Below are 17,273 nucleotides of genomic sequence, written 5' to 3'. Positions count from 1 at the left end.
AACCGGTAAACATGACGGGGGAGTTCACTAAGCCTTCGGCACGCTAGTGGACTGAATGGGCGCGTTCATCTGGAATTCAGCTGAGTCGTCCCCGTTAGGAACAAATTAATTTGTAAACGAGGTCATTTCATAATACCACATTAATCTTTGCCCGGATTCAGCAAAACCATTTTGGAAATGTATTCTTATGGGTATTCCTTGGACGATAGTCCCAGCTAGCAATAAAACAAATATACGTGCAAGCGTTGTTTGTTACAGTTTGAGGGGAGACAGACGCTCATACTTTGCGTAGCATTCGGAAACTATGTAGTTACAAAGCAGATGGATGCAATGTGTAAGTCACTTACTGAAGCGCCACATAACGGAACACCGACTGAGTGAACAAATTAGCAGGAAATTCCCAAAACCAAACAATATATTTGCTCCCTAAAAAGAAAGCATTCGAAAATCGACCAATATGATCATTTGTAACAGCTTGATGTGTCAGACATTTTCAGTCTCCACAGAGTTTGGGTTATTTCAAACTTTAAGTTCGTAGGAGTTCATCAAAATGTGTCCCCATTTTAAACTTAATAGTAATAACAGCCAACCCGTTAGTGTAGGACAAGCATTTCGAAACAGATTGATGCATATCTGTTTCGTTTTCGGACACGTTTCACAAACTCCGCACCAGAACGAAATTGGCTAATATGAACGGTACTTTGGAGCTGAAAACATTCAAGTTAGAACATCAAAAGACTAACACTGCCTTTGTGTTTATCTAAAGCTGAATAAGTCTGAGAATAACGTTGATAGTTTACGGAGATTCAGAGGTTTTCGATCAAGATTTCACCCTGCAAGCAGGGTTTGTCAAAAACCGGAACGTACTGTGTAGCAATCACAGCCCCATTGGAAATCCTCAGTAACGTGTATCACACGAACCTCCAAAAAGACTCAAGCTCACAACAATGTGGCTAGTAGTGGAAGACCAAGCCGTTGAGCATAGACTCACCTCACTTGCAAGACGAAATGTTGAATAAGAACACAAACTGCCTATAGAGATTGAAGACTCCGTACGTAGGACTTTCGATCTTCACTCCGATGAAAATGCGTTCACTTAGGATAGCAACCTTTTGTTTTCGCAACATGAGGCTAGCCTAAGAGGCACTCACAGCTTCCACAAGACTGTTAGTAGGTAAACGGTAATAAAAGGTCTAGATTTACTACAAATTTACACAATCATTGTATTCTTACAGTGTTACTTATGGTCACAGGGTTAGGTTGTTTTTGCCACTCTGTGATTTATATTTACCTGTAATTAGACAACTATAGCATGGATGTAGATAGGGATGCTCACTAAAGAAAAGTTCCAGTCCTCTTGGTGACCAACAACTGCGCTACTATAGCCTGGTTCTATGAAACCTAGTCCGAATTCCCTTGGAATCAAAACTTCGACATCGAGAGCGGAATTACATCAAAGGTAAGCTATACCCAGCTGTATTTACTCAACTTGTCAACAAAAACGCTGTGTAGTTCAACGCCCGACGACCAACAAAAGCGGTTGAATCAGCTTTCGATAAAACGATTAGACTGTCCTTAGATACAGGTAAAGTCTTTCTGATTACGTTTTTGAGGTTAAACTTCCAAGCAGAGTCCGAAACCCGTGAGCGTTCTTGTTCCTGAGATCGAAGCAGTTTATCAAGCGTAAACTTCAAAGTGAAGCCGGAGCTGTTCCCATGCTTCTTTTGATTTTCGGTTCCTTTGTTCAGTCAGTTGTTGTGTGACTACGAGAATCGGGATAGCGCTTTGGATGGTACACACAGGAGCGGCGATTTTCATGTCGGCCTCCCGAGTGAGCACAGAGAGTGTTAAAGCATAGTTTTTGTCCCATGGTAAGCATAAACTGTCGAACACAGTTACTGGAAACCACCCCTTTCTTTTGCACGCGAGGTAAGTGATGGGCAGTTTGACAGATATCACTCCTTTGTGTAGGGGCATGAATTTGAACATTGCCTAAATTTATCCACTAAAATGATTGAACCAATAAATGTGAATTCCAATCGGAAATGACTGCTCGTAGGTCCCTCTTCTTAGACATCTTTTAAATGGCAGAAGACAAAATGACCCACGCATTTAAGCTTATCAACCAGTGAGCCATCAGGAAGAGACTGGACCCCACCGTGGTATGCCACTGTGACCCAGTGAACCATACTGTGTGATGTCCGTGTGAAACACAGAATCTCTCATACCATGCTGGACAGTGGTCAGAGGTATCACCAACACGTGTTGGTTGGGTGGGGGGGGAGAATCGGGAACGAGTTGCGGGGTTGGAACATGTGTGGCGACTTGTTCTATAAAAATTATGCCGTAATCGCATGTTCTGACAAACACCTCTAGCTTGCGGTCCGGCTTCCGAGCCAAAGGCTTTAGTCGAGGACCCCAATTATCCCCCTGTCTACGTTAGAGTCCCCTTCTGCAAATCTACTCTTAAGTCAGCCGTGTTTAGAATCCTTCTAATGACTTTGTATGTCCTAGGTTTAGATGGAATAACAGCTATCTTACTCCATTCCATATTGGGGTTCGCCAGAGGTATCCGTACCCTTCTTAAGTGAAGAATAAGCGAACTAGCTGAATACCCGGCGCCTTGAAATTAATGCAGTTTACGTTACTGTCCAGCCAATTCGTACTTCACGCGGCGCCCTTAGTCGGCCAAATATTGATCGGATCATACACGTGGATGCAGCCTGAGGACGGAAAACCGAATAGCTCGAAATCGCCTCAGTATCAGTTGGCTTGTTTTGATCTCTGATGGCCGTCACTGATGCTGAAGTCACGTTGTTCGTTATTCATACTCATCAGTCCTCAAGAACATAATTACATTGACTATAATTTTGTACTTAAAACTTCATTCATGCAAATCGATAACAGTTTAGATGAGGGTTTGTCATCGTTTTGGTAGTCCTATTCATCTTTTGATTACTCCACATTGTCAGCGATGCAGCTAACGCGGCTTGTGTGGCTGATCAGTTTACTATGAGAGAACAAGTTTGAAGCTTCAGGGTTGTATTCAGTACTACCATCAACATGACGCACGGCAGATTTCAGCCGTTGTTAAACAGAAAGTCAAGTGTTCTTAACAGCGCAGTTCACTTCTGAGTGAAACTCACGGTCATTTGGTACTGACTACGTCCGTATTTGTAAGACTGGGTCACACAAGCCAGTCCTATTGAAACAAAACCTGTCGATGTGTCCAGTTTCACTTATGCCAACCTGGTCCTCCCAGCAAAATTTCATTGTTTACTTGATCAGAGCTGCTATTGATTGTAGAAGTTGAGCGAGGAAAGCCATGTGTGCACAGTCTTCCGAATTCGGTTTCCAGTTCAAAGATCACAAAATAGTGAGCCTAAAAGGTATCATTCTGAAGCGTTGAAATTTATTTCTAATTAGGATTAACAGTAACTACTGAATCCCTTCTGAACTTGCACAAGACCGCCTTCTTGTCACTCTTTCTTGCCTGGAGTGAATCAAAGTACCGCGATTTTCGCGGTCTGCAACAGAAGATCGAATCATTATCACAACTAGCTGTCTTGTTGCCGTCTAGGCACTGACGCCTAACAGTCGGAACATTACTTCATCAGCGTATGGGACAGGCTGCTGTTTTCCAAAGCTGCAGTCGGGCTGTATATGTGAGCGCACACAACTTCTGATACGATGAATGAAGTGTCAGTGTGAGCAGAAGGAGAGTGTTTGCAGATCCGATCAGGTTGTATTTCCACCGAGCTCAAAATAACTCATTGCTGTAATAGAACAGTTGGTGTATTATCGGAGCTGCACAGATGCAAACCACGATTCACTGGATGCGATAACAAATTATGTACATCAATGTCCTCAACAGCTTTATATGCCCGTTTTATCAGATCGCACGCAAAACGTCGAGATAAGCATTCCGTTAAACGATATCCCTTTTGGTTGCCCACAATTTTTCTCACAGGCCCAGTAAGCAGACTTGGATGTACTAGGCCACAAATGAAGCACGAAAAACGGTAGTGCTATTTTTTCAAAGAATGTGTTCAGTGGTATCATGGAAATATAATTTCGTGTTTATCTGATCTACCGGAAATCTGACAAACTGCATATTCGAGATCACACTGGATTTAGTTAGTTTCGGCTCTAGTGAAATGAGAACCGGTCAACCATCAGTTGGGGACTGATTTACTGCTGCAGTGACTTGTCATTTCTTTGCACTTTTGAAGTACCAGTGGACCAGTGCTTATTCGAACAATTTTGTGGCGCATTTTTATCAGGATGCACCCGGAAATACCGGGTAATTTATCATTAAGAACTCGCTAAAAGCACAATGATGTTGCTTTTACGTCAAAGTAGGCATCTTTTCTTCTTCTTGTTGTGTTTCCAATCTGCGTGATGCTCACTAAGTTTAAAACTACTTTTATGTCCTCCATATTAAAAGCCATTTTTGAACGGCGTGTCTTTCTTAGTAAGACTCCTACGGTAGAAATGAAAGCACATACGTGAATGATAATCTCTCCCGTGTGGTGAACAGCTTTACCTTGGTCGTTGTGCACTTGGTGACTCCACAGAATTGACGCTTGCTTCCTGACCAAAGTAAATTTTTAGCTTATTTTCTCACTGAGTAACCCTACCACAAACTCATTTATCACCTCTGGATATCTTACATCCCCTTGGGTCAGCAGCCTGTAGTCTTGCTCTAGAATCCCGTAGCTTGATACCACGGGACCCCATAATAGTCCGGAATAAGAAATAAGTTAGTAGTTATCTATACTGGTCTGTCCTCAGATGGGCATTTCAGTCTATCTGGCGGTCGCATTTCTTATCTGCCTAAGTTTACTTGCAAACCTAGTTATTTACTCACGGTTCTTGATTTCTCAACAAAGTTGTACCACACCCTTGTTCTTTACATGGTTAAGACAACTTTATCTTGTAATCGAATACAAAGGGTTTAGTGCATTCTCGTGAAGATCTCGCGTGATGCTTGTAAAATTTTTTATACACCTTAAGTTATCTCACACAAATTATGCAATTTCCTTGGCGAATACCACCATTTCTTTACAAACGGGGTTTTGATAGGAGACCCAACTGAACCCAGTTGAGTATGTCGTTTATGATGGTCAGTGTGTTAAGTCCAAGAACCATCCGGTTTAAAACTTATGTGTGCAAACATTTTGATCAGTAGACACTAAAAAATTCGTTGGTATTGTCCGTCCCTATTTTGTTGATGAAATGTGGGATTTTAGCGCTTGTCGAGAAGCACGGCTGGTACTTCTATATCGCGTCGTGGGAATTAGCCTGTAGAACTGACGTTCTCTATGCAAATTAAATGCTCACAGGAACCTACCAGTGTTTGATTCCGAATTCACACTGATATCTCAACGTTTCTGCCTGTTTCTTGATATTTAAATCATTTGATCTACTCACTTGGTTGGATTCACTGTTTTCTTTTTGAACTTCAAACGCATCAAACATTCCACAACAGCCAGTTAACTGCCGCTAAAAGAAGCTTCTTGTTGAAGCTTGCGTCCCTCATATTCTGTCACAATCACCTTAGACTAATCATTCTCGGAGTTTGTGAAGGGCTGAATATGGGTCAAGTATTGAGTGCAATCATGCTAAAGCTGGTCGAAATCTTGGCGATTTCACTGATTAACGGTAACCATATTGTTATAACTGACACTTCTTGACCAATCTATACCAAATTTACTCTGGTTTGGTAACCATCTGTGAATACAACCACTTAACACTTAGGGAATCGCCAGCGTGACTGGCTTTTGACAAACTGGCCCAGTTGTTCTAATATTCCATACCAACCGTCAGCTCATTTTCCTAACATTCTTGAGTCTGGTTGTACGCCTTGTTCAAACTGCACTCAGTAAATAATACCGCTTCTGATCGCCTTCCATAACTTGCCTTTACATTCACTATTTATAGACACTCGTCGTTTTTCTGTACTGTTTCCTGGTGCCACTGGCCATACACAGTGTTCAGGGCACTGGCTTCCAACTTACTGACGAAAATAGGTTGATTGGTTGGTTGTTCAGTCAACTGAGCGACCACATGATTTGTTAGTTAAACCGACAAATGATTAATTGGTCGAAACTTCGATTGATTACTTCATTGTTTCTTTGACTGATTTGTTGATCGACTGATAGGTCGACTGGTTTGTTGAGTGGTAATCACCATCATCAGGAAGAGAACCACCAGTGTTGACACTGATGCTGTGAGACCATAAAGTAGACGCAATACACCACTCATAAAGTTGCTGAAAATTCTTCGACTATCCACGACCGGTTTCGCCCTTCTTGAGGTTTATCATATAAGGACACTCCCGGGGTTTAAGTCAAACTTATGTCCTACTTGAACCCAAATTGCACGAAATTAGCGAAATACTCCCTTGCATACTAATTTGCTTTGGTAGTTGACTCCCCAGGATGCCAGCTGAATCTCGCTTTTATGATGCTCTTCCCAAATCAATGTGTTACACCAAGCCGCCTCATGTTTCAGTTGGTACTATACTCGAGACATCGCAATCTCCTTACGAATTTGTTGAAGAAATCTTGTAGCAGCAGCTATTTTGGGTCATAGCTCTTCAAAAAACTAAAGATCACCAAATCATCTGTTCGCACAGGCCATGTCTCACAACCATACATCAATACAGAACTTACTCTACACTGGTACACGCGGCACTTCGGACCCAGTGTTATGCCTTTTCACACCAAAAGTGACTCAAATTATCAAACCTGAGATCCGTGAGATGACCAGACACACTTCCGTCAATTCTGGTACAAATACCGAAGTGTGTAAAATTATCCACAAACTCCAGTGATTTTTCTTACACTGTAAAGGATATTTTCAGGAACTGTCTGTTGCGAAGCATGACTTCGCACTATGAAGGTGCAGAGCATGTTCCGAAAGATGGTATGACAGTGATCTCTCCATTTAACATAGCTTGCGCTTTGTCCTGGTCTTTAAAGATGAAGGCGATGTCACCCGAGTGCTCAAGACCGACGAGGCTCTCACCAACAACACTTTGAACACCGGGGTTTTGAAGACCACTCAGGTTTCGCATCATCATTTCATCAGTGACAAAGATGAACAAGAATGGAGACAGCGGACATATTTGTTGGATACCACGTTTTGTATGAACGCTTTTGGAGTGCTCACCGTACATACTCGCAAGCCCACAAGTATGTGAATACACGGACCAAATTACATTCACAAATTCTGAGGCATACCATGTTGAGAAAGTATGCTCACGTGCACTGATCGATCAGTGGAATCGAATGCAACCTTGAAGTCAAGGAATCCCAAGACTGTGGATCATTTGTGCCTATGGAGTTGCTCTAAAACCTGACGGAGTGTGAAGATACGGTCAACGCATAACCCACTCGGTCGAAATCCTGCTTGATACTCACGTGTTTAGGACTCGCCTCCCACCGCGAGACGACGAGAAAACCAGTGACGGCAGAATCCTTTTTACAACAGGAGTCAGAGTGACATTTCTGTCACTAATAAATTCACTGCCAGTATCCTCTTTGAAAAGGGGACTATTATTAACCCTACTACTATTAACCCCAGTTATCTTGATAGTCTTTCATTACCAGATAGATCCAAACAGGTGCTAACTGAGAAGTCCACCGCCATTCTTGAATTGAACAGACGGAAGGCCGCCAGGATCAGGAGCACGATAACACTTGAGTAGAGATATCTACCTGGACACTTCATACTCTTATTCCACCTTTCCGGTGCAGGCCAGTATTCCCGATTAGTGGTGGCAGATGGCCAACTAATTTGTCGTTCAAATTGCTGTGCCTAACGTTCCTCATTTCTCTCTGTGAACATCAGAGCACCATTTTCGTCCTTGAAGCTTTCGATGACAAATGGTTTACAAGGGCCAGTCAGATGAATCAAGTGAATGGGTTTATAGATGTTTCTAACACTTTTCCGATCTTCCGTTTATTTGGATTTGGAGTTCTGTCGAGCTTCTCCGTCTGCACGGCTCTTAGCTTCACCTGGGTTCGGAGGAAGCATCAGACTGAGTTGTGGATACGACCAGTAGGAATCTCTTTCCAAGTTTCCGGCAGAGCTAGTGTTTGGATGAGGTTGGGTGGGTTTCAACGCAGATGGAAGTTTTCTCTTTGATTGGCCCTTTGGATACCTGTTCCTAATGGTAGGCGCTTGAGGATCTAGATATGATCGGTTCGCTTGATTTGTGGGTTCGGTAGCTTTTCGCTGGTTAAGCGAGCTATGCATGTTTTCCATAGACCTGAAAACCGCAACGAAACACAGGCGGTGGTCGATCTTCCCTACCGGTAATTGACGGTGATGTGGTCCATTTGGATTCCGGGCTAGTTCGTTGTTAGGCACCATATTTTCAGGCCATTCCAACTGTTTCGGAAATTGGAACCGTGTGTGATCGCCAGCTAGCTAAAGCAGGTGCTCTTTGTTATCCATGTGTCCAGTATGTAGCCCCAGGGGACCACCTGGGAGCGTTTAGTCTACCTACCTGAGCTTTATTGTAACCACCAGCCACCACGATGTTTTAGCTTTCATCCCGATGCAAAAGAGCACCAATAGCGTCGTATAAACTCTTCTTGACAGATCTGAAGCTGCAGTTCATCGGAACTTTAGCAGACGGACGGGAAATATTTCACCTTGGGTTCCACCATAGTATTTTAGTCCACTGAAAATTTCGAAAGACAGTCTTTTTTGAACCCGCAATCAAGTTTTTTATGACTCTATTTTGATCTGTGAAGCAAATCATCCTTTGCGTTTAAAGAGGTTCCGAAAGTATCCGAAATACTGGTATCGTCTACGATGAAGCCTGCCGGCTTGCGATATTAATTGAGGCTTATGAGAGTTAAACAGGAATTTTTTGTCTGAATATTTCGTTTGTTTGAAAGGATAAACACAGAAGGAACGTGAATCCACGGATCACCAGCCTTCCCCCATAAGGCCATTAGTAAAATGGACTCCATGTATCAACAATAAAGACAAGGGAACTTTGGAACTACATAGCTCAAACCAGCACAAGCAACTGGCGAATGGGTAGAAGAAAGACACATGAGGAGCAAATGAATTCAATTCCATCGAACCAACCTGCTTATTTGAAACATACAACCAACTGATAAAATATAGAACCCTGTCAAACAGTAAGTGAATGCAGACCCGGAAACGAGATCCTTCGATAGGCTACTGTACAAAAATTACTGTTTATAAGTCAGTTAGTCGAATGCAAATATAGTGTAGTCACAACACAGAAAAACCTGGGGGGGGGGTGGAGATGAACCGGATGCGGAGAATTTGGACAACAAAGCAACAGAAATCGAAAGCAGTAAAATTACCAAAATTTCAGTCCTAATTGGTTAAACCAACTGAGAGACACCAGATATTCAAATCTACTTAAATGTAGGCGGGTAAGGAGAGGGTACCCACCCAACCGCGGAATTATGTTTACACGTTTCGTGACAAAATGTCGACGCCCTTCCTCCCAAATTTGACGACCAAACCATCATTCCACTGATTAGCCTTCAGTCATATCGGAAATATTGCAAGAAAGTAACACTACATCGATCATTCCTGTGAACACGCAAGACGGGACTGTTTGTTTGAGCATCAAGATACCATTGGCACGAGATCGGAAGGTAGAAAATGACATGTCTTTGCCCTCTTCAAACAAATAAACAAATAAACAAATAAACAAATAAACAAATAAATAAACGAATAAATAAATAAATAAACAAATAAATAAACGAATAAATAAATAAATAAACAAAATAAAAATAAATAAATAAATAAATAAATAAATAAATAAATAAATAAACTGATTCGACGATAGCAACGGATATCCGTAAAACAGCCGTGAAGCCAGCAAACTTGTTTTCCTTGCTGGAAATAGTCAGGAGAATCTAGTCGCGAGAGATTCTATCAGAAGGGTGATAAAGTCAAACCACCGAAGCCAAATCATTTTCACTTTATATATCTACCCAAGCTGAAGAGTAAAAATGCACTGGGTAAAATTAGCTAAATCATCCAGAGTGCGTTTGGGCTTGTGATGTGGATATGGATTCGTTGGGATAACAACCAACATTCTTTGGATAAGTGACACAGCATTTTCACAGTGCCTGGACTTTACTTGCAGCTGTGCTATGCAACGCGGTATGTAACTTGCCAGCTAACGACAGACTGACCGGAAGAAAGATGTGAATGGAGTTAAAAACCTGATTACTTAAAATATTCCAGGAAAGCACTTCTTCATTCCTGGACTCTCCAGTTACGGAAGCATTCAACTTCTTTTTTACTTATCATGGGGCTTTCTGTGGTTGGAGCCAAGGTTGCCACATAAACTCATACCATTAACTAGAGGACGTTGGCCAGCACCAGTGTGGTGTCGTTCGAAAGAGTATAGTCACTAAAGAGAGTTTGTTTCAGACTGCGCAAAAGCCCGGTAATTCCCAGTCGCTGTTACGAAGACAAGATCTTTCCTTAAAAGCAATACACGGCTATTACAGTATTCGTGTTTATCCGAAAAATGCCAAGGAGCTGGACAACTTGCTTCCAACCTGTGGGTCGTTGGTCAACGGTGTCGAACGATTTGTAACTGTGAGAAGTCTCGTTAAGTGACTTGAACTTCACCAGCTCTTCAACTGGCGAATTTGTTGAGAAAAGCGGAAAGTTGCGCCCAAGAATACTTACTTCGAGAAGGTTGCTGAAACAACCGCAACCGTCTTTAGTTAGTCGGCAAACTAGACAGATGTCAGATATCTTAGTAATTCTATCCGTACCACGGTAATGTATTATCTAGCTGAAATTTTTGCCTTCATGTCTTTACCCAAGTCTCCATACCCACTTTTCATATTCTAACTTATTATGTCGTTATGCCAGAGGATCATTTTTATTTTAGGATTGCGGTTTTGATTGGTTCTAGATGATCCATGGTCATTGATTGCTTCTCTCAAATCTACAAGCACAAGTGGAAAACCTTCAGTATTCTTTAGAGATTGCCCCAAAACGGCTTCTGTTAAAGCATATACATCTTCAGGAAGACTGCTTACTGTCTACGTTTCTTCTAGTTGAATGTATTTTGCTTCACAACTGTTTACTCGAAATCTCCATCATATTGGAATTTAACCCATAAAAACCATATTAAAGAAACTGAACATTTGGTGACACCGAACCGCGGTACTTCGGCCTTATCTGTCATAACTGATTAGCCTCTTTATGGAAGAGTTTCCTCACACAAATCCGCCCGGAATACTTAATTGGTTGAATTAAAAGGGAATGGTACCGGTAGCAAGAGGACAAAAAGTTGCTTTCTGTAATTAGGATTTGAATAGGCGGAAAAGGGTCACCCCCCAGTTGCTCAACTGTTGCTCGGTCTCTTTTGTCTGGATCGGATGGAATTCCGCTCACCGACACACACAAAATGGATCAACCTGATTAACTGTTTTGCATAAAAAACCAATTTTGTCACCACGGTCAACACCTTCAAACAAGCAACAAAAGCATTTGCATATGTAATTCACGGAAGCCAACTCGTTACCTGTGTGGCTGATTGATCAGTTGAGGAGCTAGATTAGAGCGAAAAGTTCCGCGTTCCAAATGTGAGGTTAAGCCACATCATGATCGTGTTAAAATTATAGAACTCTTGATGGCTTCAGTATTTGGTGACTACATTTCTGTCGATCGTCGTAAAAATTGAAAATATAACCGTTTGTTCTTGTAGACAATCCTGCCATTGTCTGGCTATGCATTGAAGCCCACTCTTGTTCTGTTGTGTACAGCGAAGTACTAATAGGGGGATCGTGTACCACTGCCCAAAACAAAGATTATTAACATGGCTGTTCCGCATGTTAGCAGGAATCCTGGCATGTTGGTTTCCACGGAATTTTGATAACAAATTAGCCCAAACCAAGAGCAGGACAAATGCCTAGTTTTGAGACGAATGATAAAAAATATCCCTCCCGTTATGCCTTTGCGAATAAAAGGTTGCGAGTTGAAAATTACGGACGGCAGTAACTGCGCAGTAGTGATTCAGATAACTAGTTCCCTACAGCGTGTTTTGCGCGAGGTTGGAAACTTTACATACACATATGACAACCTTACGGTTCACACATTGAGCATACGAAACAAGTGATATGACCACATTCGACTGGGAAGAGAGTTCCGGAAAATTGGTCGATTTTAAGCTTTCGTTTTTACCAAGATAATGACGCACACTCGATTTGTTCAGATGAACCTGCGAAAATCGTAGTATGTTTGTCAGACTTGTTGCAACGGTCATCGCACCATTTACTGGGACAGAGTTGTTGACGGACCAGATGTTTTCCGTCTTCATCCGGAATGGCCTTCCCTCATAGCCTTCTTATGTGTGCTGCCACTGCGAGTAACATCATACTCAGTTAGCAGAAATCCAAAGGCTTCAATTTGACATGACCTTCTGGCAGCCCCGCATATCGGAGTGTTGATTATCAATCGCTTGGTATACGGCGCAGCCCGTGCTTCAGGCGAACAGTTCTACTAACTCAGTAATCCCATTAGTTGACAAGGTACTTGTTTTGTTTGCTTATATCTACATTTTCTACAGTGGAAGCTCCCAGTAACGAGCACCGATGGGAAAAAAATCAAACTGCCCTCAAGCGTTCAGTGTTATTTTATCAGAGGTTCTGAATATACGTCTGCATATACATATATAACCATAATCACTCACACAAAGATTAGGTTATCCTGATGTACCTGGATAATAGCTTAGGAGATCGGGCGAAGTATAAGCGGGACTGATGATGATCAGAACGTCAGTAGTACAGGTTATGAAGATAGTTGGCGTTCTGTTACCTAAGCTTGACAATTCGGTTTCAAACATATCGCTAAAGCTCGAGGCTAGTCGGCAGTGCGTGCTGCACTAGCTTTGTGTTAGTGTTTAGTGGTGCATCGTTAAGAAAGCATTGAGCAATGCCATGTTCATTTTTATATGCGTCTCGTTATAGTAGAGCGACCTCTGATTTTCTCGGATAATTCCGCATGCTGATTGGCTCTCCATCAGTTGTCTGGTTGGCTGATATTAAGACACATGTTGACCCTGACTCCTGCGGCTCACTCGATGACCTTTATCCTGTCGGTCCCCGGGTTGCCATATTTGCCAGTAAATTTACCGCTCTGATCTTTGGTTCCATTTCAGTTACCCGATTAGGCTGCAGATCGTTTGCCCATGAGGGTGCATAGATTGTATTTATAGCTTTGTTGAGTTTTTGCTCTTTTTCCAAATGCCAAGTTCTACATTTTTCAGACTAAATTTTTGCCCTGTTGGATTCTCTCACATGGAAATTGGGGACAACGAACCCCGTTTGCTGTCTCACTATTTCGTAGACTGGTAAATTAAGGCTTAATAAAGACTAAAATAAAATCTGGATGTGTTTTCATTATGAAGTTGACAGGTAGATAAGTTTCTGAGGGTTTTGGAGACTTTCTAGAGCTCAGAAAAGGCCTGTAAACTAGGATATGGGTAGAGGATGAAAATGTTGTCAACTTGTTTAAGGTACATGATTTGTACCCCTCTAGTGTTTATCTTCAAGTCTGAAACGGTCGTAAGAACGACAAATGTAAGAGTATCAAGTGTTGAAAGCCGGCTTTATAGTCACTGCTCAAATACCACTTTATGTCTAATATTTTCAGCGGTTCTTCTTGAGAGAACTTAGTTACAAGTATACGAAATACAAAGACGGAATTTGAAGCAGTTCTTATTAAAAACAAGAGGAATTGTGCAAGCTAATTTCCAGCGCTCAAATATCTGGTCGACGAGATGCGCGGGCTAAACAAATCAGTATGCAAAGAGAGTAGGGAGAGACATATTTCACGAAAACGGCATGGGATAATATTTGGAGGCCGCAAGCATTACAGGGCTAAGCTTAACTAGCCTTAGGAGAATGTCATCAGGCAGGATAAACGCCGACCACATCGACAAATGAAAAAATCCTGGAAGGACTTAGTGTGCCGGACAACTTCAACTTGGGCTTTAGTACCAAAACCTGCCCTGAACTAGACACCACAAGCCTGTCCCATCATACCTATAATTTTATGTCTAATGTTGCCTTCCAAGGTGATAACTATGAAGAGGCAAATTAAGCGTTTAACCTTAAGAATAGTGAACAACATTATGAGCAACCTATAAGTAGTGACCCCTCTAGTGTTTATCTTCAAGTCTGAAACGGTCGTAAGAACGACAAATGTAAGAGTATCAAGTGTTGAAAGCCGGCTTTATAGTCACTGCTCAAATACCACTTTATGTCTAATATTTTCAGCGGTTCTTCTTGAGAGAACTTAGTTACAAGTATACGAAATACAAAGACGGAATTTGAAGCAGTTCTTATTAAAAACAAGAGGAATTGTGCAAGCTAATTTCCAGCGCTCAAATATCTGGTCGACGAGATGCGCGGGCTAAACAAATCAGTATGCAAAGAGAGTAGGGAGAGACATATTTCACGAAAACGGCATGGGATAATATTTGGAGGCCGCAAGCATTACAGGGCTAAGCTTAACTAGCCTTAGGAGAATGTCATCAGGCAGGATAAACGCCGACCACATCGACAAATGAAAAAATCCTGGAAGGACTTAGTGTGCCGGACAACTTCAACTTGGGCTTTAGTACCAAAACCTGCCCTGAACTAGACACCACAAGCCTGTCCCATCATACCTATAATTTTATGTCTAATGTTGCCTTCCAAGGTGATAACTATGAAGAGGCAAATTAAGCGTTTAACCTTAAGAATAGTGAACAACATTATGAGCAACCTTATAAGTAGTGCATTACAAACAAACACTCAAGGGTGTTCAAAACTGACTTAATATCAATCCTTGGAAACTCGTACTTTTATGTGAAGATGTTGCTTTAGGCAGAGCTAATATCATCGTTCGGTTCCAATTGAAATAGGATGATTGCGCAGCACACCTCGGATCAAAATTTTATACAGACTGTTATATGTTCACAACAGAATGAGTTCGCTGGGCAATTAGGGGGGAGAAAGCAAAAGTAGCCTTCCAGATATAGCAATGTGCCACTCGTGTTGTGGAATTATGCGTAAATTATCTGACGTAATCAAAGGGCCATGCTTGGATGAAAATGTATGACTCGCTTAAAAATGGACAATGTGTCATTACAGGCAAACCAATCAGGTCGAGCACAATCCGACAAATGTGATGAAATAATTCACTAGCAAGCGTAATGCTTAGCTGGTGCATGAGTCCCATTGATCCATGTGTGTTTTCCGTGTGAGTGATTTCTTTCAAATATATCATATCTTTCCGGAACTTTCCCCTGTTCAAACATATTCACATCCACCAAAACATGGCAAAGTCAAAGCGCTCGTATCCCTTTTGAGTAACATAGGTTCATAACCAGCAATCGCTCAAATGCATTAAAGGGTAGCCCTCGATGTGTCTCCACACGAGACATCAATCTTTACAAAGTTTCTTTGCAAATCTGCAACTCCAATTTGCGAGCCATCTGAAAGTGCATCTTGTTCACAGAAAAAGTTCCCAAACTTGCTTCCAACGTGGAAGAACTGAGGTATTTCAAATAAGTGCGACTTTGAGATACATGGGTAAGTGAATAAAATCAGCGTTTGAACTGTTAAAAAATATAAACCACTAGTAGAAGGGGTCTATTGGCCGCACAATCCTCTTTGTTGCAAAACCTTTGCGAGTAAAATAAAACTTTTTGTGCCAGAATGTTGCATTTTGTTACGTATGTGCGTACACCACTAATCATCTTAATCCACTTCCATATTTTTGCTGCTTACCGAATTTAATTGTCCACTCAAGCAAAAAAAAGCGGAAAAAGTCTGATGGGATACTTTCCCAGCATCGTTGAGTCCCCGGGATGCCTAGGCGGGGCTCAACATTTCAGGCTGGTGCTTTAGCTGAATTACCTGATTGCTTAAATCCACCAGGGGCACGTCACAGCTTTCGAAATTTCAATTCAATTTCGCGGATACTGAGCGCCATAGTAGAATGAGCGTTTGATTGCACTAGTTCGCTGGTTGGTCTAATTTGACGTTTGGATGCTGCGGTGGGATGGCTCGATATTTACTGCTCATTAGTTTGCAGTATAAATCAACTGGTGAACCAGTTGGTTCATACTTCGTTCTTTCAGCTCACTAGGATAAACACTTCTCAGTTCTCACAAAAAGCACTGCATTCAGCCATTAACCAGGCAGAGGTCAAACTGATTCACATCACACAGTCGTTCAGCTGTAACACCCTTCCGGTGCCTAGCTGCCATACCACCCGGGGGAAGCACGAGTGCTGAGATACTGCCAGGTTGCCCAGGTCTAGACAGGTGAAGTCGAGAAGCAGAGGTCGGGTTCGATCCACGGACCTTCCGGTCAGTAAATTCGCGCCCCAACAACTTGAGCCATCCCGCCCCCACACATCACACAAACTCCTTGCATGCGGTAAATTTTTTTCCTTTACCAATTAAATTGCTCTTCAAAAGGTGGGTTGGATACTCAAGTAGTACTGAGTAAAAAATCAGTTGAATTGTACCATCGAACTGCAAGTTTCTACTGACTGAAACATGATCATACCGCCTAGGACCAGCCTGCTTCTGCAGCAAAATGTACACACACCCAGGGTTGGATTTGGCCGTTTGTTTACTTTTAGCTTTATGTTTGCATTGAGTAAATAAGGTTCTGCCAAGGTGTGCGGCGACATCAGAACACCTGTAGACGTCGTTTCGCTTAAACGAAAGCAAAGCTTGCAACGACACGTAGGCTGCTGCATCATGGACGAACCAGGAGAAAAAAATAAACTGACAATGGTGTGAAGTTCAAAAACAGTCTGTGTGGAAGAAAACAAACTGGACGAATGCGTGAGACAGTGGTAAATTACGTTGCGGACTGCAGATCCACTTCTGTGATTGCCTCACTGCTGCCGCCAAACATCTGCAGTCATTAGGCTAGGCGCCGCAAGAATCTGCCGTAAACTTTGCTTATCAGATCATCCAACACACGAGACCAGTTTCAGGAGCCTGTTTTGAAGAAAAACTTTGGGTTTATGACTGACTCGGATAAATGGAACTACATTTACGGTTCCAATGGGTAAGTTATCTGGACGATAAGTGTTCACGAAATGTTCGGCCGAAAAAGTTGCATCTGTTTTGTTGATAACGGCGCCCGCATTTTTGCATTTATTTGTTGAACATTTGGAGGAAACTTTAGTCCGCCACTTTATTGACTTTAACATAAAAACTTTAAAACTTTAATATA

The 17,273-nt window shown here is 42.0% G+C and overlaps 1 protein-coding gene across 1 annotated transcript; it reads right to left on the bottom strand.

Annotated features, from left to right (window-relative positions):
* Positions 1 to 7,968: 7,968 nt before the first annotated feature.
* On the bottom strand, positions 7,969 to 16,384 carry T265_13070 (hypothetical protein; the record flags this gene model as incomplete). The annotated part of the gene is made up of 2 exons (XM_009167022.1): positions 7,969 to 8,400; positions 16,241 to 16,384. Coding segments are annotated over 2 exons (576 nt in total), but the record flags the coding sequence as incomplete, so codon positions are not given.
* Between the last annotated feature and the right edge of the window lie 889 nt (positions 16,385 to 17,273).

Source organism: Opisthorchis viverrini (genome assembly GCF_000715545.1).
Source record: "Opisthorchis viverrini unplaced genomic scaffold opera_v5_34, whole genome shotgun sequence".
In the NCBI taxonomy this organism is placed as follows: Eukaryota; Metazoa; Platyhelminthes; class Trematoda; order Opisthorchiida; family Opisthorchiidae; genus Opisthorchis; species Opisthorchis viverrini.
Note: the sequence above shows the minus strand (reverse complement) of the source record. Positions and strands in the feature narration are given on the sequence as shown.